Source organism: Prionailurus viverrinus, chromosome B2 (assembly GCF_022837055.1).
Source record: "Prionailurus viverrinus isolate Anna chromosome B2, UM_Priviv_1.0, whole genome shotgun sequence".
Taxonomy (NCBI): Eukaryota; Metazoa; Chordata; class Mammalia; order Carnivora; family Felidae; genus Prionailurus; species Prionailurus viverrinus.
The window spans coordinates 97,685,082-97,710,805 of NC_062565.1; the positions used below are offsets into that span (position 1 = coordinate 97,685,082).

The 25,724-nt window shown below is 36.5% G+C and overlaps 1 protein-coding gene across 1 annotated transcript in view; it reads right to left on the minus strand.

Annotated features, from left to right (window-relative positions):
• Nucleotides 1-2,572: 2,572 nt before the first annotated feature.
• Nucleotides 2,573-25,724, minus strand: part of OSTM1 (osteoclastogenesis associated transmembrane protein 1) — a 40,900-nt gene continuing 17,748 nt past the window's right edge. The window contains exons 4-6 of the mRNA XM_047859832.1: nt 12,715-12,882; nt 10,330-10,495; nt 2,573-5,734 (exon numbers count right to left, since the gene is read on the minus strand). Of these exons, the coding sequence (XP_047715788.1) occupies nt 5,679-5,734; nt 10,330-10,495; nt 12,715-12,882 (390 nt within the window). The 3' untranslated portion in view covers nt 2,573-5,678. The remainder of the gene's footprint in view (nt 5,735-10,329; nt 10,496-12,714; nt 12,883-25,724) is intronic.

A 25,724-nucleotide genomic window follows, 5' to 3' on the forward strand; every position in this document is an offset into this window, starting at 1 on the left:
CTACCAGTCACCAGGATCCTTCACTGATACAAAGCAAGGTCTACTGTCAGTGAGAAAGGGACAGAAAACTCACTCCCATTTAAGACCTCCCCCATTACAATGCAGTGCCCGATTGCCATGGGGGAGAAGGAGGCCCACCCTAAATTAGCTCAAGAGCCCAGGACCTGCATGAAACTGAGGTTAGAGGGGGGAGAAACAATGCCTGCCCCTACCATAAACCTTGCACAAAGAAACAAGCAAGAGACCCCTATAGCTGAGGAAGAGACAAGACCATGGAGAGAGATCCCACTTAGCACGGTTATACACAGTCTGCTGAAAGTTGAAGTAGGAACACTGAGAAGAACTCTCTTGGCATTCTAGGCCACACACCAAACACAAAGTAGCTGCACAAATTCAATCACTGGAGGAATTTGACCTGTGATATACTGAAGGTAATAATATTAACAATAAAACTCAAATCCAGATCAACTACTGATGGGAGGTATTCAACCCTCACTCCTCATACTAATAGTCTGATAGAAATGTTTGCTCAGTTGTAGGTATGAATACTAGTTATTTCAGTTTCTACTGTTCTTTTTCATGCAATGTCTGGCATTTAGGCAAAAATTGTAAGATGAATTAAAAATCAAGAAGAAAATGACAATGATGTATTGTCAAGAGATGAAGTAATCAAAGAACTAGATCCAGAGATGGTTCAGATATTGATACTATCCAACAAGAACTTTAAAATAACTGTGATTAGGGGCACCTGAGTAGCTCAGTCAGTTAAGCAGCCAACTCTTAATCTCAGCTCAGGTCTTAACCTCAGGGTCATGAGTTCAAGCCCCATGTTGGGCTCCACACTGGGCATGGAGCCTACTTAAAAAATAAAACATAAAATAATATAAAAATAACCATGATTAAAACACTAAAGGATCTAGTGGATCCAGGAGAATACAAAGAAAAATACACCCAGACACATCACAGTAAACCTGCTGGAAATCAAAAATTAAGAAGAAATCTTGAAGGTAGACAGAAAACAACAAAAACATTACATACAGAAGAACAAATACAAGAACTATAGCAGGACTCTCTTCGGAAACTTTGCAATCCTGAAGGCAAAGGAATGATTTCTTTAAAGTACTGAAAAACTTAGACTTTACCACAATCCCATCAGGTCATTTGAATTTTTGGTGTTTGTGAAGCTAATGGGGACAAAGAAAAATGGTGGCATTATGGGAACAAGAGTAAATGACAGGGCTTAAATCCAAGGAGCTGGGTGGACTTGAGAGCCAAAAGTGACATGGATATACCTCGTGAAAGCAGACTATCAATAAGCTAGGATCTCAACCCCCAAAAGGGATTTCCAGAGCCTGACCAGGTCAGTGACTGCATTCTCTAACTCACTTCCAGCATGGTGGGGTTGGTTACAAGCAAAATTTAAGTACCCATGTAAGTAAGCACCTATCCATGGTGTTTCAAAGACACAGAATGAGTGGTGCAGATTTGGTGATAATAGCTAAACTACAAAGGATAGTTCCTATGATTCTATCTATTGTGATATTAGGAGACAGGGGGAAAAGCGAACAAAGAAAAGAGGACATAAACCTGGCAGGAGGAGCCAAAGCAGCTAAACAACAATTTCATGTTTCTCCTGAGATGCTGGGTTGGAGCAGGAGTAAGTCCTGAGTGGATGGTGGGCAAAGTGTGGCAAGCAGTGTAATTTCAAGCAGTCTTAGCCCTTTCACAATGTCCATCATTTTCCAAAAGCCTCCCCCAGTAAATATACAATCTAATACTACTCCTAGAGATTTCCATTCCTAGGTCCCTCCTATATAAATATTTGGGAATCACAGGGGAGAGGTGTGAGGGGAAAGAGTAAATGTGGAGATTCTACTTGCTCACTCACACTCTTTACATCCTGTGCTAGCTGTTTGCCCACACCATAATTCTCCAAACCCATAAGGAGAAAAGCAAGAGAAAGAGCATGTGTATGTGTTGGGGGGTGAGGTGGGAAATGCTGGAGTTTGACTGATAACAGTCCCTAGGTTGTAAAAACAAAACAAAACAAAACAACAAAAAAAACACTGCCTTGTTTAGTGAAGAACAGCCAAGATATAAAGAGGATTTGGATTTTATTTGTTTGTTTATTTATTTTGAGGATTTGGATTTTACAAAGCCACGGTCAAGCCCTTTATATCTCAGCTCCTATTACATTACTGGCAATAGCACTTCAAATGAACATAGAAAATGAAGTACTAATAGGAGGGAGAAAGGGAAGACATAACTTCCCCTCTGGAAACAGGGATGACTGTCAAGCTTTCTCTTGTGGGCCTCTGCCTCTGAAGATACACATTCTGGTGACCAGAAACCTACTTCCTTCTGCTTACTCTTCTGCTTCAGAAGTCAAAACAGTATAAGCTAACAACTTCCAATCCTCCTATCTACATTCTAGTTGTCTACAATTACTCCAGAAATTACAGTTGTTGAATTGTTTTTCACTTCTAATGCTATTGGGCAAAACTTTTGGATACAATTCTGGTACTTAGGTATGACAATGGAGGATTTACTACAATATCTAGCTAAAGACGGGCTTATCATTCATTCCTTTTAAAGGTTTGAAATATTTTGATTGCATTTAGGTACTGGGATGGATGTTTTAAAAAATACATCTGTTTACCACAGGAAAAAGATTTTAAAATTATGGAAAACCTCCCTACTTTAAGAAGCATGAATTAGTCATATTATCTCCTAAAAGCCCTCTTTAGTTCCAAGGAGACAAAGAAAACTACTGGTCATTAAGTATGTTACATGTATGACTAATATTTACTATACCCGATGTAACAGTTTAGAACAAGCAACCCTGGTAGAGTTGTAATTTTTATGTGTTACATGTATAATTCAGCATAGGCCGAAGCTCTTTTTATAATCAATGTGATCATTTTTTGGAATTTTGGATGAGCCGAGTAGAAAAACATTTGATTAGGTATTTCAAGTCTCAATTTTAGATTTGACTATCAAACAATGGCTCAGTCATAAATAAGGAGCTCCATGATGTTCTGCTTCCTCAATTGAGAAGATAGGAAATAAGTGATACACTTTTTAGAGGGAATTCATGCAGTGGATGGGTTAGATCCAGCTGTCTTTAGGGATCCATCTGGCTCTCGGAGTCTGTGACCAGATGACCACTAAGGTTTCTTGTAGCTCAGAAAACAATGTGCTTGGAACATAATTTTTTTCCTATCTTCAACAGGTACATAGGTTACTGGTGTAAATTTTGCTTTTTTAATTCATTGCTGCTGATGTCTATTATTTATAGATGCCAAGTCTTTCATCAGGAATGCAACCCCAATAATAACGTTCTGGAAAAACATTTCGGTTTATAAGGAGTACACTGCAGTAAAAGTACAGCTTATCCATGAAACATTAGAAAATGCTGTCCCCTTAGAAGTAACCTTTACCATCTACACTCTGGTGGTATTGATTTAGAGTCACATTTAAAGATAGCTAGCTGATGCTAGTTCTACATCTCAAATCCAAACAAAAAAATAAACAATCCAAAAGTACATTTTTATTAACAACAAAATGATTAGATGGTACTTTTAAAGTAGGCATTTAAACTCAATGCCTGAAAAACTGATGTGTGACGTTCAATTACATCTGAAGTTTTAAAAATATATCTTAAAAAAATCAAATATGGTGCACTGCAATTTTTTTAAGTTACTTCCTTTATTTCAAAGTGTCAAAGAGCTAAAGATGCACACACATATGCTTATGTGTCTCAGAATTTAAAACTATGCAAAGAATTTATCTGTATGACTAAAAAATGAAGTATTTACACACTTCAGTGTAATGCTTAATACTTATTTTTGAAATCTATTGCTGATGCTATGTTGAAAGAGCAATGACTCAACCAGAAAAATAGCAAAGGCTATCTTTTCTTTTCTAAAGTGCTTATTTGCAACCATACCCAAAAGCAATGGTTTTTAGAAACATTGAAAGGTGATCAAAGAGTCACTACTTACAGATTCAAATATGCCATTTTGTAACTTTGCATATGTAAACTGGTTTTATCTGCATTAATGAAAGATTGCTTTCAATGGCCCTCAACTATATGCTTCAAATCAAGACAGTGTTATTAGTATCAGCAGCATGAACAATGACAATGACAGAATAAACCCCAGCACATTTTAAATGGATCACAGCCAACTAGAAAAACTGTAACGGCTTTTGGATATGTTACATATCCAAAGATAAGCCTTCTTTTTCAACTCTACATACATAGTAAACATTAAAAAAAATTAAAAACACTTTCTTGCCTCTTTATAGAGCATTTTACTATATATGAAGGGATTAAAATTCTTGTACTATTTAACCTAATTCTTGTTTCTATACAGAGCAGGCTTCACATTCTCAACATTTAGAACAAAGCCTATTGCCACCAAGAAAGCAAGAAGGAATTAACAAATGAAATACCTAACACTAAAAACCTGAGGGAAAAAAACTGTGAACAATTCTGAAATGAAGCTTTTTTCTAGAAAGGTTGATACAAACATCCCAAAATAGAATTTGCTTTCTGATAATGAAATATCTGACTTCATTTCTATCCTATCACGTTTAACTGATTTAAATAATTTAGAAAAAAAACAGGCATCTTAACCTAACTGCTTTCTGTATCAGACTCATCTTAACTCATGCCCTCAACATGAACCATTCGACAGTCTTCTCGTGAGCACCCCTCACGTCCCTATTTTCTGAACCTTAAGGTTGTTTTACCCCTCCTCTCTCTCCCCTCCAAAAATCTCCATATATCCCAAGAGAATCTCCATTTAAAAAAAAAAATAACAACTTAAATACATATTGTGAGAATGCTACATTTGATTTAAAGTAGTAATAAATTATAAATTGCCAAATAACTTAATGTAATTCACAATGCAAATCCCTGGTAGAAAAAGAATCCATCTTGCCCTGAATATAATACAGCAGTCCAGTGATTTCAAATTATTTAAGAAATAAAGGCAAAAATAAGGTGTAAAATACAACACTATTTATAAAAGTTAAGTAAGAAACCAGTTACCGTAAATCTTTTTACAAAGATAAATGTAATGTGCCTTCCTGCTTCTAAAAATTGTTAGGGAGGTTTCTAACTAGTGGTTTCAAAAATCACTTAAAGTAAACTAGAGATTGAATTACATATTGTTTGTAATGTATGACATATTAAATATATATATAAAACAATAATACTGCAATGGTAACTTAAATTAATCTTTGGACCTGCTACTTTTTGGCAAGTATATTTCTTTTTCAAAGTCTTTGCTATAATTAATTAATTTTTAAATGTTAGTTTTCAAAAACTTTGCTACTAAAATACTATACTAATGAGGAGCTACCAGAAGTCTCAAATAGTAATAATATGCCTACAAAACAAAACAAAGATTGTCCTTGCATCTTTTGTTATTGTAACAAATACTCTTTAAAATAGACAACATTACTTGGCCTGGAAATTAAAAATACCCAAACCCTTAAAAAAGGAACAAAAAAGGAAAGAAAAATTGAAAATCCTTATTTAAAAATAAATCTGAAGTCCTTGCATTTCTTAGGAACTTGACTTGTCAAATCAGTTTATCTTCTTTTGGACCAAGCTGCATCTCCTACCATTCACCCATGGAACAGGACGTTAATTCTCCGTTTTGCAGATTTCAGTTTGAATTTTCTTGAATGTTTGCAAAGCTGGTACTGGACTTGAGACGTTTGGCTAGATAAATCAAAAGTATTATATTTTAACTCAAATGTAATTCTCTAAATGTAATTATTCATTATTTTTATGTAAACTATAGTATTCATCTAATAATTCTATGTTTGAATCAGAATAGACTCAATCTTCTAAGAATTAAAACCCAAGTCTATTTTTTTCTACCAACCTCAAAAAATGTAACTTTGCTTGAAGCCACACATGACTTTGTTAGAAGCAGCACCAAATAAAACAGACATAATTTATATCATCTTGAACATCACAATCTCAAATATGTAATATAGGTAAGAGTATTCTACTTAAAAATTGGAAGTGTTACAAGGTACAATAATAAAATTGTATATTTAAAAGTCTAAGTTAGTAGGGTGCCTGGATGGCTCAGTTGGTTAGGCATCCAACTCTTCATTTCAGCTCAGCTCATGGTCTTTTTTCTTTTTTTTAACATTTATTTATTGAGAGAGAGAGAGAGCGTGAACACAGGAGGGGTACAGAGAGAGGGGGAGTCAGATTCCAAAGCAGACTCCAGGCTCTGAGCTGTCAGCACAGAGTCCGACATGGGGCTCAAACTCACAAACCGTGAGATCATAACCTGGGCCAAAGTCAGATGCTTAACCAACTGAGCCACACAGGCGCCCCAACAGCTCAGGTCATGATCTCATGGTTCGTGAGGTCAAGCCCTGCATCAGGCTCTGCACTGACAGAGGGATTCTGCTTGGGATTCTCTCTCTCTGCACCTCGCTTGCTCTCTATCAAAAATAAATAAATATGTGGATCCTGAGAAACTTAACAGAAGACCATGGGGGAGGGGAAGGAAAAAAAAAAAGGTTAGGGAGGGAGCCAACACATAAGAGATTCTTTTTTTTTTTAATTTTTTTTTTCTTAATGTTTTTATTTATTTTTGAGACAGAGAGAGACAGAACATGAGCAGGGAAGGGGCAGAGAGAGAGGGAGACACAGAATCGGAAGCAGGCTCCAGGCTCTGAGCCATCAGCACAGAGTCCGATGTGGGACTCGAACTCACAGACTGTGAGATCATGACCTGAGCTGAAGTTGGACGCTCAACCAACTGAGCCACCCAGGCGCCCCAAGACTCTTAAAAACTGAGAACAAACTGAGGGTTGATGGGGGAGTGGGAAGGAGGGGAGGGGGGGTGATGGGGGGCACCTGTTGGGATGAGCACTGGGTGTTGTACGGAAACCAATTTGACAATTAATTTCATATTAAATAAATAAATAAATATTTTTTAAAAAGTCTAAGTTAGAAATCCAAATCTAGATTTCTCTTAAAATAATTCTATAATGTCAAAAAATTGTCCAAAAAAAGTTGAAAAAAACTTAAATGGCTTACAAAAAAAAGTTACATTGAGTTATATTACATGTGCACAGACACACAAATACATATGGCTGCTAATAAAATATGTGCAATCAATTTTGATTATGATGCTAATGGGACTGAATCATTAGGGTTAATAAAGGAAATCATGGCTATTTTGCTTGGTAATGTTTGTGCTTATAGTTAAATGTGAATGTTTCTCATGTTCCATAAATGAAAAACAATTGTGCCATAGTAAAAGTATCTTACATTGGATAACTAGGAATTTCTCTACTTCAGAGGCTTTTAACATGAGAGTAGAGGTTGTGGTCAGAAGGTCTGCAATGGGACCCAGGCGTCTGTTTTTATGTTTTGTTTTAAAGCTCTGCAGATAATTCTGATATGTGTTCAAGGATGAAAATCAGTGTTCTGGTTTCCATCAGGGTCTCTGCTAACCATCACTCTAAGATGACAACATGACTTTCTGGACCAGTGTATTGCTTCAGGCTAAACTAAAGGGCAACTTAACCTAAAAAACTGCCTAAGCTGGAAGTCTACTCTTAAGCTTCTGTGGGTTTGGGAGACAAACTAAATCAAGAGGGTTTCTTCCTATGTTGTTTAAAATTACTAGAAATAATATAGTTTCTCACTAATTACCAAGTTTATTAAACTAACCAGGTGCAATGCCAATGAGTACATGTATCTACAACCTCCTTGCTTCCTTATTCTTTAATAAATCCCTATATCCTTCAAAATTCTACTCCAGGGGATATAAAAGGAGAGGGGAGGGAAAGGGAGGGGAGGGGAGAGGAGAGGAGAGAAATTCTACCCCAGAGATCTAGGGATGAATTCCAACAGCCCTAATGCAGAGCTGGTCTTACTCTCTGTGGGCCAACCACACTGTATACATTTAACTACATCTGTTGTAATAATTGGATTATGGTCAGTGTGTTCTTTGAGGGCACATATTGTGCCTTGTTCCTTTTTTTTTTTTTTTTTTAATCGCTAATTCCTACCACAGGACTTAATAAATTGGGGCATATAAAATTGTGACATTAAAAAAAAAAAAAAACAATGTCCATGAGATAACAGCACAAGAATTGTTTGCTTACACTAGCATTTCCTTAAATTCATAAATCAATTCATAAACATGAAACATCACAGGTAATATGCAAAAGTTCTGTCAAGTTTTGGGAATATAATCTCAGAACCTTTAATTTATATTCAGGTACATTATGGAGATCATAAAAAGGAATTTCACAGGACTAGTTATTTTAAGGAACACACCCTAGGAAATGCTAACATTAGATACACATTCGTTTGTCCAACAAATATATTTGAGCACCTAATATAGGCCTGGTACTTTCTAGATACTGATATAGTGGTGAACAAGATAAAATCCTTGTTCTGATGGAGCCTCCAGTTGAGTCAGGAGAGCAAATAAGATAGAATATAAATGAAAAAGTTAAGTTAAAAAGTGTCATCAAAGAAAGATGATAGATATAGGAGAATTGAAAGAAGGATGTCTTAAGGATGGGGGTCATAAAATGTATCTTTGAATAAGTATCTTTGGCCTAAGACCTGGATGACAAGGAGCCAGTCAAGGAAGGTAAAGAGGGCCAGTGTAAGAGCTTTGGGAAGGGGGCAGTGTGAATGAGTTTGGTGTTTGAAGGGAGCAAAAAGGCCAGTCTGCCTACATACAGCATCATGAACAAAGAAAGGAGTGGGTGTAGTGAGTTTAGAAAGGTAGATGGGGCGGGAGGGGCAGGTCACACATAGCTTAGAAAGCAGACCCTGGAAATATGTTTTGAGTTTATTCTAGATGCAACAGAAACACAGGAAGGTTTCAAGTGGGAGAAAAGCATAGTAAAATTTGTGTTTGAAAAATTACTCTACCCACTATATGAAGAATGGATTGTTGTGGGTCCAAAAAATGGAAGCAGGGATACCAGGTAAGGGACTCCTGCATTAGGGCAGATAAGAGATGGGATGGCTTGGGCTAAGGTATTATCAGTGGAGGTAGAGAAAAGATAATTTAAGTACAGCTGTCAATACTTGCTGATGGAGTGAAAAAAGGTAGGGAAGAGAATATGGGAATGGGGAAATAATAAAGAAAAGAATTAAGAAAGTAAAGATAACAAGGTTTGTGGCTTGTACAAACAGATGGATGAAAGTGACTTTGAAAAACCCTGATCAGAAGCAATAAGTATCTTCCACAGAGTTAAACTGATTTGCAAGGCAAATACGATGCTAAACTTTAAAAGTACACTAAGCCTTGAAAAAGAAAGTTTCTCAATAGTGAGGTCCCTGCAATATTTTGTTAAAACTGTAAGTAAGTGCTTTTAGGACTCATTTATTACATATTTTATAGAATGCTAGCAATCTTTGAAAAGCTTTGCCAAATACACTCATATTACAGACTTTCCCCTCTACCAGCTAGCTTTTCAAGGTGACAAGACATTACAAATTCAGTTCAAGCTGATCTGTAAGTAGCTTTTTTTAGTTAAATATATTAGTGAGGTTAAATAAACTGTGAAGAAGAAAGGCTAGAAAGAAATTTATAAAGGAAAGAAATTTTATATCATAGGTTCCTAAACTAGGAATAATAATATTTAAGAGAAAAAAAAGCCTAACTTTTTTCTACAAAAGACATTCTCTATTTTAAAAATTAAAATTCTTAAGGGATAAGCCCATACCTTCATTCTGATCATAAACAAGAAACCCACTAGACTTAGAAACCACTCGTCTTCAGCTAAATAGGAACTTCTAGTTAGTGCTTTTTCTGCTCTGCCCTATTTGATGGGGAATATGTGTGAGCACATGCTGTATGTGAAGTAATGTCCTTGCAACTACAATTCCAATTTATTCATAAACAAATTGTCTGTGTGTTCACTATAGTTTCTCCCTGCCTTTTTAGGTGGCTTTCTAGGTGGCTCTGCCACAGCTCTGATGGGCCTGAGAGCTGTCCACCTCTCCCTACCATGGCCGTTCAGGTCTGCAAAACCTTTGTTGCTATTCTTCTGTTGTTGCCTACCTAATTCCAGAGCTAGCTCTCTCAGTTAAAACATCTGAAAAGATACTGTATGTCGACTTTTGATTATTTGTACTTATAGACTTCTTACACATCTCTCCTATTAGTAAGTATTTACTGTAAAATTTGAAGCAGAGAGCTATTTTAATCTAATACAGTTTGAGTTTTCAGAGTATACATCATTTCTAAAACAGGCTTAAGTTTTTAAAATACAGGCTTTAGTTAAATAAATAAACAGTCGTAAAAAGAAACTTACGTAGAATGAGTTTCCGTTTCTTTTGTTCTGAGTGAAGAAAGCTACTAAGGTAGAAGACAATGGGTAGAAAGAGAATGAATACAGAAACAGCAATTACAGGCACTGTGTCACTGCAAGGGACAGAACAATTGAAAGTTCGACTCCAAAGTTTTCGAGTAATGTTCATCTGGAACGATAGCAAATAAAATTACTCTGTTTTACATTTAATTTGTCTTCGAGTCATACAATTATTTTATTAGTAAAATAACAGGCATCCAGAATTTAAAACTAAATATACATCCCTAAAAAATCTATTGATAGTTGAGGACAATTTCTTCTGCCCAGGAAATTAGCTAGTTTACAATCAGTCACTGTGTAAGTTTATATCATACAGAAATTTCGTATTCTAAATTCATAACACCATCCAAAGAATGTCAGCCTTTCACAGATCTCAGAGAACTTGTATCAACAGAAATATGGTTAGACCATGCTTCATTAATTAAAGAAGATTTAAAAGGGTAACAATGTGAGGTGATGGATGTGTTAATTAACTCGACTGTGGGAGTCCTTTCACAATGTATATGTATATCAAATTATCACGCTGAACACTTTAAATATATTGCAATTTCATTCGTCAATTATATCTCAATAAAACGGGGGGGGGGAAGGCTCACAAAAACAAATTTTTTTTATGTTACATGTGTAATCTCACTGAACTTGTTGCAATATTTTTAGAATGAAAATAAAAACATCAACTAAATATGTAAATACAGCTGTTCTTCAAGAGATGATATCTATGAAATGTTTAGTACCTTACCTAAGATATTATGAAAGATTCATATGGCAAATAATTGTTTAAGTCCATAATATCTAATGAATCATGGAAACTTTTTTAGGTAGTATTTCATTTAGCATCATACATTAAAAACATATATTTAGGGGCAGCAATACCCCATTTTCATTGAGCTCACAGTCTCTGTCAAACATGGTAAGTGATATAAGGAAACTATCAAATTTAATGTAGAAAACTGTTCTTGCCTGAATTTTGAGATATGGTTTGCAAATGGTGCTTTGTATGTTTACTGTAAGCTTTGCTTACTGTAAGAAGGACGTTCTAAAAACAGGCAGTCATGTTGATTTCCTATGTAATCCAACCTTTGTCAGAGAATCAATACTCATCTTTCTTCTTCATTTTAAAAATGATGAAATAGACTATTATTCTTAAAATAAATATTTAGTATTTACTGAGAGCCTACTAGAAGCAGCTACTCTTCCAGACATTAGAAAAAGAGCAGTAAAAAAATAAAAATCCCCATGGTATACCCACCCATTTTAAGTTGATAATAAATGCTTTTTGCCATCACGAATATTATTGATCCACCATAGTTCACTCTGAGCTGCTATTCATATTCATCATTCTCAACCATTAAGTTTATTAACTCTGACCTTTAGTTCTCTACTTTTAGCCAGTAATTCCTATTTCCTTTGATGCCTCAACCCTCAGGCACCATATTCCCATAAAAAGGCATGATCGCCATCTAGTGGTGCCCCACATGAAGGCCGACTATACAGTGGAGGAAAAATCTTTTTTGTTAACCGTTTAATTAATATACATTACTAAAGGCCTACTATATGCTTGGCACTGTTCTAAATACTGGACACTAAACAGAAAAGGACAGGAGGTCCTTTTCCTCATGTGGCTTATATTTCAGTGAGAGGTAACAGACTGTAAATAAGTAAACAAATTAAAAATTTCAGATGATAACAGGTATAAAGAATAAAAGCAATGGGAAAGGAAGCAATTCAAAAATGGCTTCAGAAACACATGGTAGCAGGGCACCTGGGTAGCTCAGTCAGTTAAGCGTCTGACTCTTGATTTCGGTTCAAGTCAGGATCTCACAGTTTGTGAGACTGAGCCCAGCGTTGGGCTCTGTGCTGACAGCACAGAGCGTGCTTGGGATTCTCTCTCCCTCTCTGCCTCTACCACCCCTCAGCTGTTCTCTCTCTGGAAATAAATATATAAGCTTACAAAAAGAAAAAAAAAAAAAAGAAAAAGAAAAAAGAAACACATAGTAGCAAAACCAGAGACTTCTTGAATCAGCAATAGCACGCAAGAAACTGAAATGTAAACATATAACAACACCCATGCCTCTGAAAATGACACATATTATCAACCTTAAAACACCAAACATACCAAATTGTCAACTCATTTATGAAGTACTTGATTAATGTTCATTTTAGTTTGACAGATCAGGATATTCTAAAACTCTACTACTTTATAACTAGTTATTTCCGGTTGAAGACAGCATACACAGATTCCAATATACCTCTAAAGGGGATAGTACTACTGAAGGCACAATCAACAACACTGCAAAATATGCATCATATCACAAGTAAAGTACTTACTGCATCTTCCACATCAATGCATAAATGTGTTCCAGATTCAGCCTTATTTTCAAGTTCATTCATTTTTTGCATTTCATTGTATAGACTACTCAGAGTTTTATATGCTTCACGACAGTTTTTGCAAACTTCTGAATAATTCCTTAACTGCATAAGACTGTGTACGCTCACCTAAAACATCAAAGGCACATTTAATACACACAATAAACATTACATCTTTTAACATAAGCTATTTGACCTCCTAGCAGACAGGAAACACTATAGCATATTAAAGTACTGAGCTGTGTGATGTTAGACAGGTTACTAAATCACTCTGAGCCTGTTTTATCATCTATAATATATTGCTACCACTACCTGTATTATAGGTCTCAAGGATTAAGAAGCACGCACATAGCAAAATATTTTCGCACTTTCTAGTTACCCTTAAATTTTGAAAACCACTGCACTAGTCGCTGGTAACTGAGAACAATAGCTCTGATGCCAAATTACTAATGTCTAAATCCCCCAAATGTCTTAAATCATCTGGTCATTTATATGGCTGCTCTTATCTATCCTACTCTCACAGAATAAACCAAATATGACGTTCCCTGTGCTGACTTCAAAAATGAAGTCTGCCTCATTGAGACAGAAGGCACTTTATTAATGCGGAAGGAAAAGGCACCAAAACTACATCCCCACTCAACCCTCTTATGTCAAGGTTTGTAATCCAGACCTCTCTAGTCAACAAAAGGGACTAATGCCAAAGGATTATATAACCTAAAATGAAGGTAGTGGATATAATATATAAGCTATTATGTTGCTGAATCTCAATCTTTTCCATTTCCGCGACTGACACTTGTCTTTTCAAGAGCAAGTTTGCTAACCAGTCAGTTCACATCTTTGCCTTCTCTTCCCTTATTCATTACCTTGTAGCCTGAAGAAATGATATTAACTGAATATTGGAATGAAAGAGAAAAGAAACAATTAAAGGAATGAAACTGATGCAGCCCCCACAATGTTACCCCCCCCCATCTATTTAACAGAGAAACTAAGTCTCCCTTTAGTTCTGCCATAAGAACTAGCACATGGCCTGTTTTTCACAGAACAATTGTGCATTTCGCTAAATGTGTTCAATCAAAAATTGAGCACAGAACTTTGATGGCGGAGTATAATTTAGCCATTTATATGAAAATTTAAAATGCATATATCTTTTGACTGAGCAATTTCACTTCTGTTAAAGTCATACAAATACTCAAAAAAGACATGTTTGTAATAGTAAAATACTGAACCAAAAATCTCCATCAACATAGGAACTGACTGAATAAACGGTGGCATAGCCAAACAATAAAAAGACCTACAGTGTTTAAATGGAATGAGGAAGTAGGATTCTAGAAAGAGGATGATACTAGCACATGCCTGTGTCCTGACTTCTTCACAAGATTCAAGAAAAGAAAAGTAAATCCAGGCACTTGAATAGCACCTTAAATACAAAGGTGTGACATGCAAGTCTCACATCACAGGAAGGTTGTATTGTAATATCAGCTACTATACCAGTCCCAGAGAAACTAACCAGAACCACAGTCTCTCGTGAACCTCTATCCCCTGCAGCCACTGGCCTCTAGAGATGCAAGAGGCTAGAACAATAACCCTACCCTGTCTGTAGACCCAGCCAGAAAAAGGAGCCTTTCCACAGCCACCAAGACAGTCCAGGTTCTCAGAGAAGCCACTTGCAAACGCTTACTACCCAAAATGGATCCGGTCTGGAATGTAAACCCATTTTCCCACCCAAGCACTGAGCGCGGAGCCACTGCCACAGACAATGTCACCAATTAGGCTGCTTCCCTTTTGACCTCAAACTTTTTAGTTGCATTCTTTCCAATTTGTCTCTAGGCTCAGGCAGAAGACCCTGAAGGCAAAGCATCTCCAGAGGGGAACTTAAACTACCCCCTGAAGCAGTAAGGGCGGCCCTGAGCCTGTAAGACACTGCCCATGATTGACTCCAGGACGATGAGGATCATGATCAATTTGACCTTCACTTCCTGCCTGCACTACCCACCCATCTTTGCCCCACATTTTCCTTATGTAAACCTGGAAGTATTTTCAGCACTTTGGAGACAGTCTTTGGGATGCTAGTCGGCTGTCTTCTGGACATTGGCCTCATAGAAGTAAATTCCTTTGGGGGCGCCTGGGTGGCTCAGTCGGTTGGGCAGCCGACTTCGGCTCAGGTCATGATCTCGCGGTCTGTTGAGTTCGAGCCCCGCGTCGGGCTCTGTGCTGACAGCTCAGAGCCTGGAGCCTGTTTCGGATTCTGTGTCTCCCTCTCTCTGACCCTCCCCCATTCATGCTCTGTCTCTATCTCAAAAATAAATAAACGTTAAAAAAAAAATTAAAAAAAAAAAAAAAGAAAGAAAGAAATTCCTTTCCTGTTTCATCACCAATCAATCAGTCTCTCTGCCTTTGGATTTTGTCAGCAGCAAATGGCCGACCCTGGTCTGTTTGGGACCCCCAGAGCCAGGTGCTCTTGTACCCCAGCTACACCACTCTTAAGCTGGCTCCCTTCTCCTCTTAAACACATGGGCGCATGCACACACACACCCTACCTATAAAACACTGGAGTTCTTTGGGGCCCCTTTATTATCACTATAGCTTCACTCATTCACATTTGGTCTCATGACTTTAAACACCATCTGTACCTGATCTGATGACGGCCAAATCTGTATCTCCAGCTCACACCTCTCCCGAGCTCCAAGTTCACATATAACGCTATTTGACATCTCAACTTAGGTGTTCAATTGCTATTTTGTATTAACTTGTTCAAAACAGAATTCTTAGTCCCCAATCCCTTACAGCCAGTCTTTCTAGTGGCCCCATCATACTCTCGGATACTCTAGGATAGTCCTGCTTCTTCTTCCCTCTCTGATCAGCCACCACAAATCTCAGGAATTACCCAATCTATCAGCAAGTCCTGTTAGATATACTTGCAAAATATATTCTGAACCAATCTGCGTTTCTCGACATTACAGCCAGGACCCCAGTCCACACCATCTCTCTCTCCTGTGACAGCTTCCTAAATAAGTAAGTTCCTCCTTTCCGTTCTTGCCCAGGTTCAACTGAGTTTCTCCACAGCACAGCCAGAGTACTATTTTAACATGCAATTCATATCATGTCACATTCCTGCTTTAAATGGCTTCCCATTGTGCTCAGAATTCAGTCCATATTTCTTCCTTTGTTCTGCACAGCTCTACAAGATTTGGCCTCTGCCTATCTCCCCGTATCTCATTCACATATGCTCACTGTGCTCCAGCCAAACGGGCCTTCTTCTTATTCCTTGCACATACCAAGCTCATTCTCTCTCCCAAGGCCTTTATCCTTGCTTCTAAGGGAAGCATTCTCCCCATGGCTGACTCTATGTCAAAATTTAGATTGTCTCAAAATTCACCTACTCAGAGGTACTCCCTGCCCACCCTCTCTAAAGTAGCATACTACACCCCTTTCCAGGACTCAGTACTCTTCATGATCTCATTTCTTTGTTATTAGTCTTACCCCTACTAGGACATAGTTCAGAAGAACAGAAATCTTAGCTGTATTGTTTACTGCTCTATCCTCAGTGCCCAGAACACTACCTCCTAGCACGTATCAGTGCCCATTAAATATTTGTTGAATGAATAAGTGAGTGCATAGTGCCTGCTTGAGGGAATTTCTGAAAGTCAAGCTATAGAAACCAAACTCTATATGGAGAGAGAGATTTCTTTTGGCCCTCCCAACCTGGTACAACCGTCTTATCACACTGACCACATGAGCACATAAGAAAGTAAGATGAGCCTAACACTAGACATAAAAAGAAAACAAAATAAATTTTAAAAAAAAGCAAATAAAGTGATTCGAAGTGCAAATTAAACCTAGACATCAGAATAAATGCCCTAATGAAAAAGAATTCATTCAGCATATAGGAGAGAACTTTTAAAAATTAATTAGAGCTCCAGGTATGAAATAAATGTCCATGAGTCCATATTGATATAAATAAATAAATGTGGAAGAAGTGGCAAATCTTCCTTATAGAAGATTTCTAAATAATTTAAGCACTCACTCCTCCAGGACTTAGATCTTAATTTCCCCATCCCCATTCTTGTCACTTAGGAACTTGCTTCCAAAGAATAGAATATGGAAAGAGGAAGAAAAAGGTAACTTTGAGTTAAAGAGACCTAGAAAACACTACCCTGTCCAGGTGATCAAGATTAACATAATCAGGGATAAATCATGGTGACAGCATGTACCTCTGACAGGATATGATGAGAAAGGCACTTCACTTCTGTAGTGTTCTTCCCCAAAACCCATAGTCCCAGTGTAACCATGAAAGAAACATTAGACAAACCCAAACTGGGGGACATTCTATAAAATATGTGGCCAGTTCTCCTCACAATTATCAGTCATGAAAAACAGGGAAAGATTGAGAAACTGTCATAGACCACAAGAGCTAAGTGTGGTGTGATGGGAAATAGGTATTTGGCCTTTGTCTCCGGTTCCTGGCACTGGGATATCCCCAGTGATAAGAGAGCCTTTTGTATGCTAATGCATGACTGGTGGCTGGGCGTCCCTACATAGCTTCAGGCTAAAGGCTGGTCACCAGAAAGACCAAAGCACGATTGGGTGTTGGAACTTTTAGCCCCACCTCTGACCTCTGAGGAGGGGAGAGGAGCTGGAGACTGAGTTAATCACCAGTAGCTGAGATAATTAATCATGCCTACATAATGAAACCTTCACACACACACACACACACACACACACACACACACAACCCTCAATGTTACAAGAGCTTGCTTTTGGGTTGGTGCATACAGCGATGTGCTGGAAGAGTGGTATCCCCAGCAGGGCATGGTAGCCCTGCACACACACCCCTCCCTCACACCTTCGCCTACACATCTGTTCCACTTGGGCTATTTCTGACTTGTATCCTCTGTAATAATCAGTAAACATAAGTAAAAAGTGTACCTGAGTTCTGTGAGTCATTTAGCAAATTATTGAACTTGAAAGGGGGCAAGTTGTGGGAACCCCTTGACTTTGTAGCCAAGTCGAACGCAAGGGTAGGTAACCTGGGCACTTTGTGATGGGCATCTGAAATAAGGGCTTCTTGTGAGACTGAGCCCTTAAATCTGTGGAGTCTGATATTAATTCCAGGTAGTTAGTATCAAAATCGAATTGTAGGACACCTAGTTGGTGTCAGAGAATTAGTTGTTGGTGTGGGTAAATCACTACACACTGGACATCAGAAGCGTTGTGAGTAAAACTAACTCACTTAAGGAAACAGAACAACTAAATGCAATCTGGAAATCAGGATGGAGAAGGAAAGACTTTACTGGAGAAACTAGCGAACACAAACTCTAGTTTAGTTAGTGCTAATGCACCAATGTTGGTTTTTCAGTTGTGACAAATGTACTATAACAAAAGATGTTAACAGAGTGGAAACTGAATGAGGGGTATATGAGAACATTCTGTACTATCTTCGTAATTTTGTTCTAAATCTACTATTATTCTAAAATTAAAACTTGAAAACTCTTTAAAAAGCAAATAATATGTCATCATATCTACAACTTATTTTTTTCCAACTTAATTTAAAATGCTTCAGCAAAAAACTAAACGTATCTGCACATATATAAAGAAAATATGACAAAAAGTTGGTAATTGTTGAATCTAGATGATAGATATGAGTCTTCATTGTAACACTCTTTCAACTTTTCTGTGAGTTTTAAATCTTTTCATAAGAAAAAGACTGAAAAAATAATGCATATCATTTGTCACATTTATCTGCAAAGATCTGAGATAAAATAAAATCAGCCTGCCTCTTGAAAAAAATAGAAGTCCTGAAAGGTAAAAGAGGCTATATTAAAAATAATTGCTTTAAACTAGTATATATTTAGTAAAAGTAAGAGACTAAATATATGTGTAAAGAGATATTTACAAATAATCTGGCATTTGATTTCTTTCATCTGTATTTCCCAATGTTTACCTACAATAGAATAAAGCAAATAACATAGCTTATTCTTGAAACAGTAAGAAAAACAGCACCTATTAGAGCAATAAAAATTCTTGAAAATTAAAAAATACCTCACAACAGAAGAAATTAATATAGAAGCAGTGAAAAGTAGAATGCAACACTGAGGATATAATTAGTGATTCAGACAAGGACGTCTCCTAGAACACAAAAAGAAAAGCCAGAGAGAGAGAGAGAGAGAGAGAAAGGGAGAAAGCGAGAAAGCTTACTTAAGAGAAAGAAGATAAGGGGCATAGAGGAACCAGACCCAAAAGATTCAGTATATCTGTAATAGGAATATTATAAGGAGAGAAAGGGCCAGATAGGGCAAAGTAAAAGAAAACCTAAGTAAAAATTACCTATACATGAAAACAATTCAAATTGGCATTGATTTCTATCTGAAACACTAAAGATAAAGGAGAATAATTCATAGAGAACTGAGAAAAAAGAATTATGATTCTAGAATCGTAAACCTAGCCAAACTATTACTCACATGTAAGGGAAACAAATGGACATTTTCAGACATGCAAAGATTTAGAAAGTACATCTCCCACATCCTTCTAACAAAGGATAGTAGTCTAGTCAAACATCAAAACTCAAAAAAAAAAAAAAGGGAAAGATATAGAAAGGCCTGGAAAGGATAGCAAGCGCAGAAACTGTAAAATATGAATAACTGCTAATAGAATGATTATTGGGGCAGGTAAGGGGTTTTGAAAAAGATATATTTCAAATTTAATAAAAATGAGTTTTAAATTGCAGAGTATTTATATAAATTATGGGATATGGGATTCTATCTTGATCTAGGAAGACTATTGTGATAGAGAACTACAAATTCAAATATACTTCTTTAAAAAGTTAAAGAAAAACACTATGATGGCAGAATAGGATATATGAAATTTAAATTACAAATAGAGAAAAAGAAGTTGAAAAACAGGTCATTCCAATAAAAGTCAAGAAAAAGGAAAAAAAACCCAGAAAATGGAAAAATGGGTGGCAGGAATTAGACCTAAAATAATAGCACAATACATGTGAATTGGTCAAATTCCTCTATTAAAGAGAGACTCTATGTCAAATACAAAATAAAATCCATACATACATGCTACTTATATCAGAAATATTTCTTAATTATATAAAAAAGATTAAAAATGAAGAAATAAACAGAGATATAGGAAACATGCAAACAAAAAACAACAGGGGTGGCAACATTAGTGTTAAAGTAGAATTCAAGGCAAAAGCATTCAGTTGGATAAAGATAAATATCTTACATAAATATTTTATATATTCATAACAAAAATACAATCTAAAAAGACATCAAACTCATAAACCTTTATAATCCCTACAACACAGCAACAAAATAATAAAATTAATACTTTCACAAGCACAAGGTAAATTCATCCAAAATAAAATCACATATAGAAACTTAGGGATAGCATACACAGACACATAGAAATTTAAGTAACAGAACCTGCCTGAGTTTCAGCAGGCCACTTGGTCACCTAGCTAGATATGGTTATTGACTACATTCTTATCAATGAGACAAAAACATAAATGACACGGGAATTTCTGTGAAACTTCCTGAAAAGGAAACTCCTTGCCCTTCACTTTCTTTCTTTTCCCATTCTCACAGGATTAAATGGGGTCCTGGCTGAAAGCCTCCTAACACAACTCCTTAAACGAGGGGGGAGCACAAAGGGACAAGAAATGTAGGTCCCAGAATCACCTTGTGGAATACAGCTGCCTATCGTCTACCTGTGGACCATTTCATTCTCTTATTTGTGATAGTTATTTGAGGTCTCTGTTATGACACCTTTGCTTATATTCTTCATAATATACTAACAAATTTGACCTAAAAGTAAATAAACAAATAAGTAAAAAAAATCACTTTGCATCCTATATACATTATTCTTTTCAAATGCCCATAAAACATTTTTTAAAGGTTTTTAATAACTGATTATTACATCACAAAGATATCTCAATTAGTTCCAAAATGTACACAGGCTATACTTACTGGTCACAGTTTCAATGAAACTTGAGATGTACAAATGCAAATAAACCAAAGAAATCATGTCACTCCTATTAAAAAAAATAACTTTTTTTTTAACGTTTATTTATTTTTGAGACAGAGAGAGACAGAGCATGAACGGGGGAGGGGCAGAGAGAGAGGGAGACACAGAATCTGAAACAGGCTCCAGGCTCTGAGTGGTCAGCACAGAGCTCGACGCGGGGCTCGAACTCACGGACCGTGAGATCATGACCTGAGCCGAAGTTGGACGCTTAACCGACCGAGCCACCCAGGCGCCCCCAAAAAAATAATCTTCCAAAGAACTCTTAAGTCAAAGAATAAATCAAAATTAAAATTAGAAATTTAGAAATAAAAAGCAAATACAATGCCTTTATATGAGAATCTTATTATTGGAAAGACCAAAGTTATAAATTTACAATCTGCAAATTATTTTATTGTTGAGCAAAAAAAAAAGCTAGAAATACATTGACCATTCAATTCAAAGAACTAGAAAAATGACAAAATTAACCAGAAAATACAGGAGGAATAAATGCAAAAGCAAAAATAAACACATTAAAAAAAACAACCTAGAAACCAATAAATAAAACCAAACACAGGTTTTCAGAATGATCAACAAAAATGAACATACCTTTAACAAGCCTAAAGAAAACTCAAGGGGAAAACTGCACAAAACAGCATTTGGAATAAGAAAGGGAATGTAGCTATATATATGACAGAAATTTTAAGGAGTAATCTGTTACTAAATGCAACATGTTATCCTGGAATGGATCCTTAAACAGAAAAAAGGACATTAGTGGGAAAAGTGGTGAAATCAATAAAGTCTGGCATTTAGTTAATAGCTATGTACCAACATTGATTTCCTAGTTTTGACAAATATACCATGGTAACATAGGGTTAACATTTGGGGAAACTGGGTCAGGAATATACAGGAATTCTTTGCATTACCGATGCAAGTTTTCTGTAAATCTAAAATAATTCCAAAATAAAACATTTTAAAAGAAAGTAACCACCGAAAATCTGGAGCAGGGGAAGAAAAGATATCATTCACAATGGCACCAAAAATAATATAATACCTTGGAATAAACTTCCGAAATGTATAACACCTATATGAAATTTAAATAAATCAGTAAAACTACTAAAGGGCATGAAAAAAATAGAGAATAAAGGTGGCTGCCAGAGGCTAGAGGAGGAAGACATGGAGAATCATTGCTTAATGGGTACAGACCTGCAGTTCGAAAAACTTCTAGAGATGGTTGGTGGTGATATTTGCACAACAATGTGAGTGTACGCTTAAAAATGGTAACATGGTAAATTTTATATTCTATTTTACCATAATAAAAAAAATAGATGATATACCATATTCCTAGATAGGAAAGCTCAGTACCATAAACATGCCAATTCTTTCCAAGTGATGAATCTAAAATGTAATGTAATTGTAATAAAATCACAAAATGATTGATTTTTTTTTAACTTGGTTCTATATTCATCTCACGGATTTATTTAGTTAACTGGGACAGTTAAGAAGCCATCAGGAAAAACTAATGACTTATGCCTCGCATCTCACACCAAAATAAATTTCAGATAGAGATAAGATGTTTTAAACACAGAAAATGAGGGGCGCCTGGGTGGCTCAGTCGGTTAAGTGGCCAACTTCGGCTCAGGTCATGATCTCGCGGCCCATGAATTCAAGCCCCGCATCGGGCTCTGTGCTGACCGCTCAGAGCCTGGAGCCTGTTTCCGATTCTGTGTCTCCCTCTCTCTCTGACCCTCTCCCGTTCATGCTCTGTCTCTGTCTCAAAAATAAATAAACGTTAAAAAAAAAAATTTTTTTTAAACACAGAAAATGAAACCATAAAATTATATCAATTTAAAAAATTATCTCAAAGTGGGAAAATCCTTCTAATATGACACCAAGTCTACAAGCTATTACAATTTTTTGATAAATCTGATAATATAAAAATTAAAATTCTCTTTGTAACAAAAAAGAAAAACACAATTAAAAAAAAACCAACAAACTAGGATAAAACATTTGCAACTAACATCCCAGCAAAATACTAATTTTCCTAAAACATTCATCAGAACACTAGTCTCTTAAACCAAAGAGTAACTAACTGGTCAAATAGACTTGGTAAACACTGTACACAAAAATTACCATTTGGTCAACATAGTATTGGAAACTTTAGCCTCTGCAATCAGACAACACAAAGAAATAAAAGGCATCCAAATCGGCCAGGAGGAGGGCAAACTTTCACTCTTCGCAGATGACATGATACTCTATATGGAAAACCCAAACGATTCCACCAAAAAATTGCTAAAACTGATTCGTGAATTCAGCAAAGTTTCAGGATATAAAATCAATGCACAGAAATCGGTTGCATTCCTATTCACCAACAATGAAGCAACAGAAAGAGAAATCAAGGAATCGATCCCATTTACAATTGCACCAAAAACCATAAAAACCTAGGAATAAATCTAACCAAAGAGGTGAAAAATCTATACTCTGAAAACTATAGAAAGCTTATGAAAGAAACTGAAGAAGACACAAAAAAATGAAAAAAGATTCCATGCTCCTGGATAGAAAGAACAAATATTGTTAAAATGTCGATACTACCCAAAACAATCTACATATTCAATGCAATCACTATCAAAATAACAACAGCATTCTTCACAGAGCTAGAACAAACAATCCCAAAATTTGTATGGAACCAGAAAAGACACCGAATAACCAAAGCGATCTTGAAAAAGAAAACCAAAGCAGGAGGCATCACAATCCCAGACTTCAAGCTATACTACAAAGCTGTCATCATAAAGACAGTATGGTACTGGCACAAGAACAGACACTCAGATCAATGGAACAGAATACAGAACCCAGAAATGGACCCACAAATGTATGGCCAACTAATCTTTGACAAAGCAGGAAAGAATATCCAATGGAATAAAGACAGTCTCTTCAGCAAGTGGTGCTGGGAAAACTGGACAGCAACATGCAGAAGAATGAACCTGGACCACTTTCTTACACCATACACAAAAATAAACTTAAAATGGATGAAAGACCTAAATGTAAGACAGGAAGCCATCAAAATCCTAGAGGAGAAAGCAGGCAAAAACCTCTTTGATCTTGGCCGCAGCAGCTTCTTACTCAACATGTCTCTGGAGGCAAGGGAAACAAAAGCAAATAAAACTACTGGGACCTCATCAAAATAAAAAGCTTCTGCACAGTGAAGGAAACAATCAGCAAAACTAAAAGGCAACTGACAGAATGGGAGAAGATCTGCAAATGACATATCAGATAAAGGGTTAGTATCCAAAATCTATAAAGAATTTATCAAACTCAATACCCAAAAAACAGACAATCCAGTGAAGAAATGGGCAAAAGACATGAATTGACACTTCTCCAAAGAAGACATACAGATGGCTAACAGACACATGAAAAAATGCTCAACATCACTCATCATCAGGAAAATACAAAGCAAAACCACAATGAGATACCACCTTACACCTGTCAGAATGGCTAACATTAACAACTCAGGCAACAACAGATGCTGGTGAGGATGTGAAGAAAGAGGATCTCTTTTGCATTGTTGGTGGGAATGCAAGGTGGTGCAGCTACTCTGAAAAACAGGATGGAGGTTCCTCACAAAATTAAAAATAGAACTACCCTACGACCCAGCAATTGCACTACTAGGTATGTAGCCAAGGGATACAGGTGTGCTGTCTCAAAGAGACATATGCACCCCAATGTTTATAGCAGTACTATCAACAATAGCCAAAGTATGGAAAGAGCCCAAATGTCCACCGATGGATGAATGGATAAAGATGTGGTGTATATATACAATGGAGTATTACCCAGCAATCAAAAAGAATGAAATCTTGCCACTTGCAACTCCATGGATGGAACTAGAGGGTATTATGCTAAGCAAAATTAGTCACAGAAAGACAAATATCAAATGACTTCACTCATAAGAGGACTTTAAGAGACAAAACAGATGAACATAAGGCAAGGGAAACAAAATATGAAAACAGGGAGGGGGACAAAACATAAGAGACTCTTAAATATGGAGAACAAACAGGGGGTTACTGGAGGGGTTGTGGGAGGGGGGATGGGCTAAATGGGTAAGGGGCATTAAGGAATCTACTCCTGAAATCATTGTTGCACTATATGCTAATTTGGATGTAAATTTAAAAAAATAAAATTAAAAAAAATTACCATTTGGAATTCTACAACATACATTAATTAGTCCACTAACGTTCTAAAGTCCTATAGTAAAGCATTTCCTAACCTTATTAGAACACTCATTAAACCTTTTTTTATAGGCCATGTATTAATCACACTTTGCAGAATATATTTTGGGAACTGCTTATCTAATAGTTCTTATTCTCATGGAAATTCATAATTCTGTGTTATCACATTTATTAAAGAGGAATCACATATACCTATATACTAAACATGTTTACATCTATTTGTGGGGATTACTTACCTGCTAAGCAAATTTCAAATCTAGGATTTTATCAGAGTTCTAACGTCACCCCTTACCACCACCAGGAAAGTTCCAATACCAACAGTCAAGGGTCAGAGGTGGAGAAAACAAAACCAATAAGGGCAAGTTTCTTTTTTTTTTTTTAAGATTTTATTTTTTGGGGCACCTGGGTAGCTCAGTCAGTTAAGCTTCCGATTCTTGAGTTCAGCTCAGATCATGTTCTCACAGTCATGAGATCAAGCTCCCCATCGCTTGCTCAAAAAAAAAGTAAGTACTCTCTATACCCAATGTGGGGCTTGAATTCACAACCCTGAGATCAAGAGTCACAAGCTCTAGCAACCCAGCCAGGAGCCCTAAGTGTAGGTTTCTTAAAGGGTACCTTTTACATTATAATTCAATATTCAAAGCTACTTTACTAAGCAGTGCCTTTAAAAGCAGGTAAAATATATTTCAGCAAATATTAAGGCACAGAATAAGCTGCCTGTAGACAGAATCATATACTGCA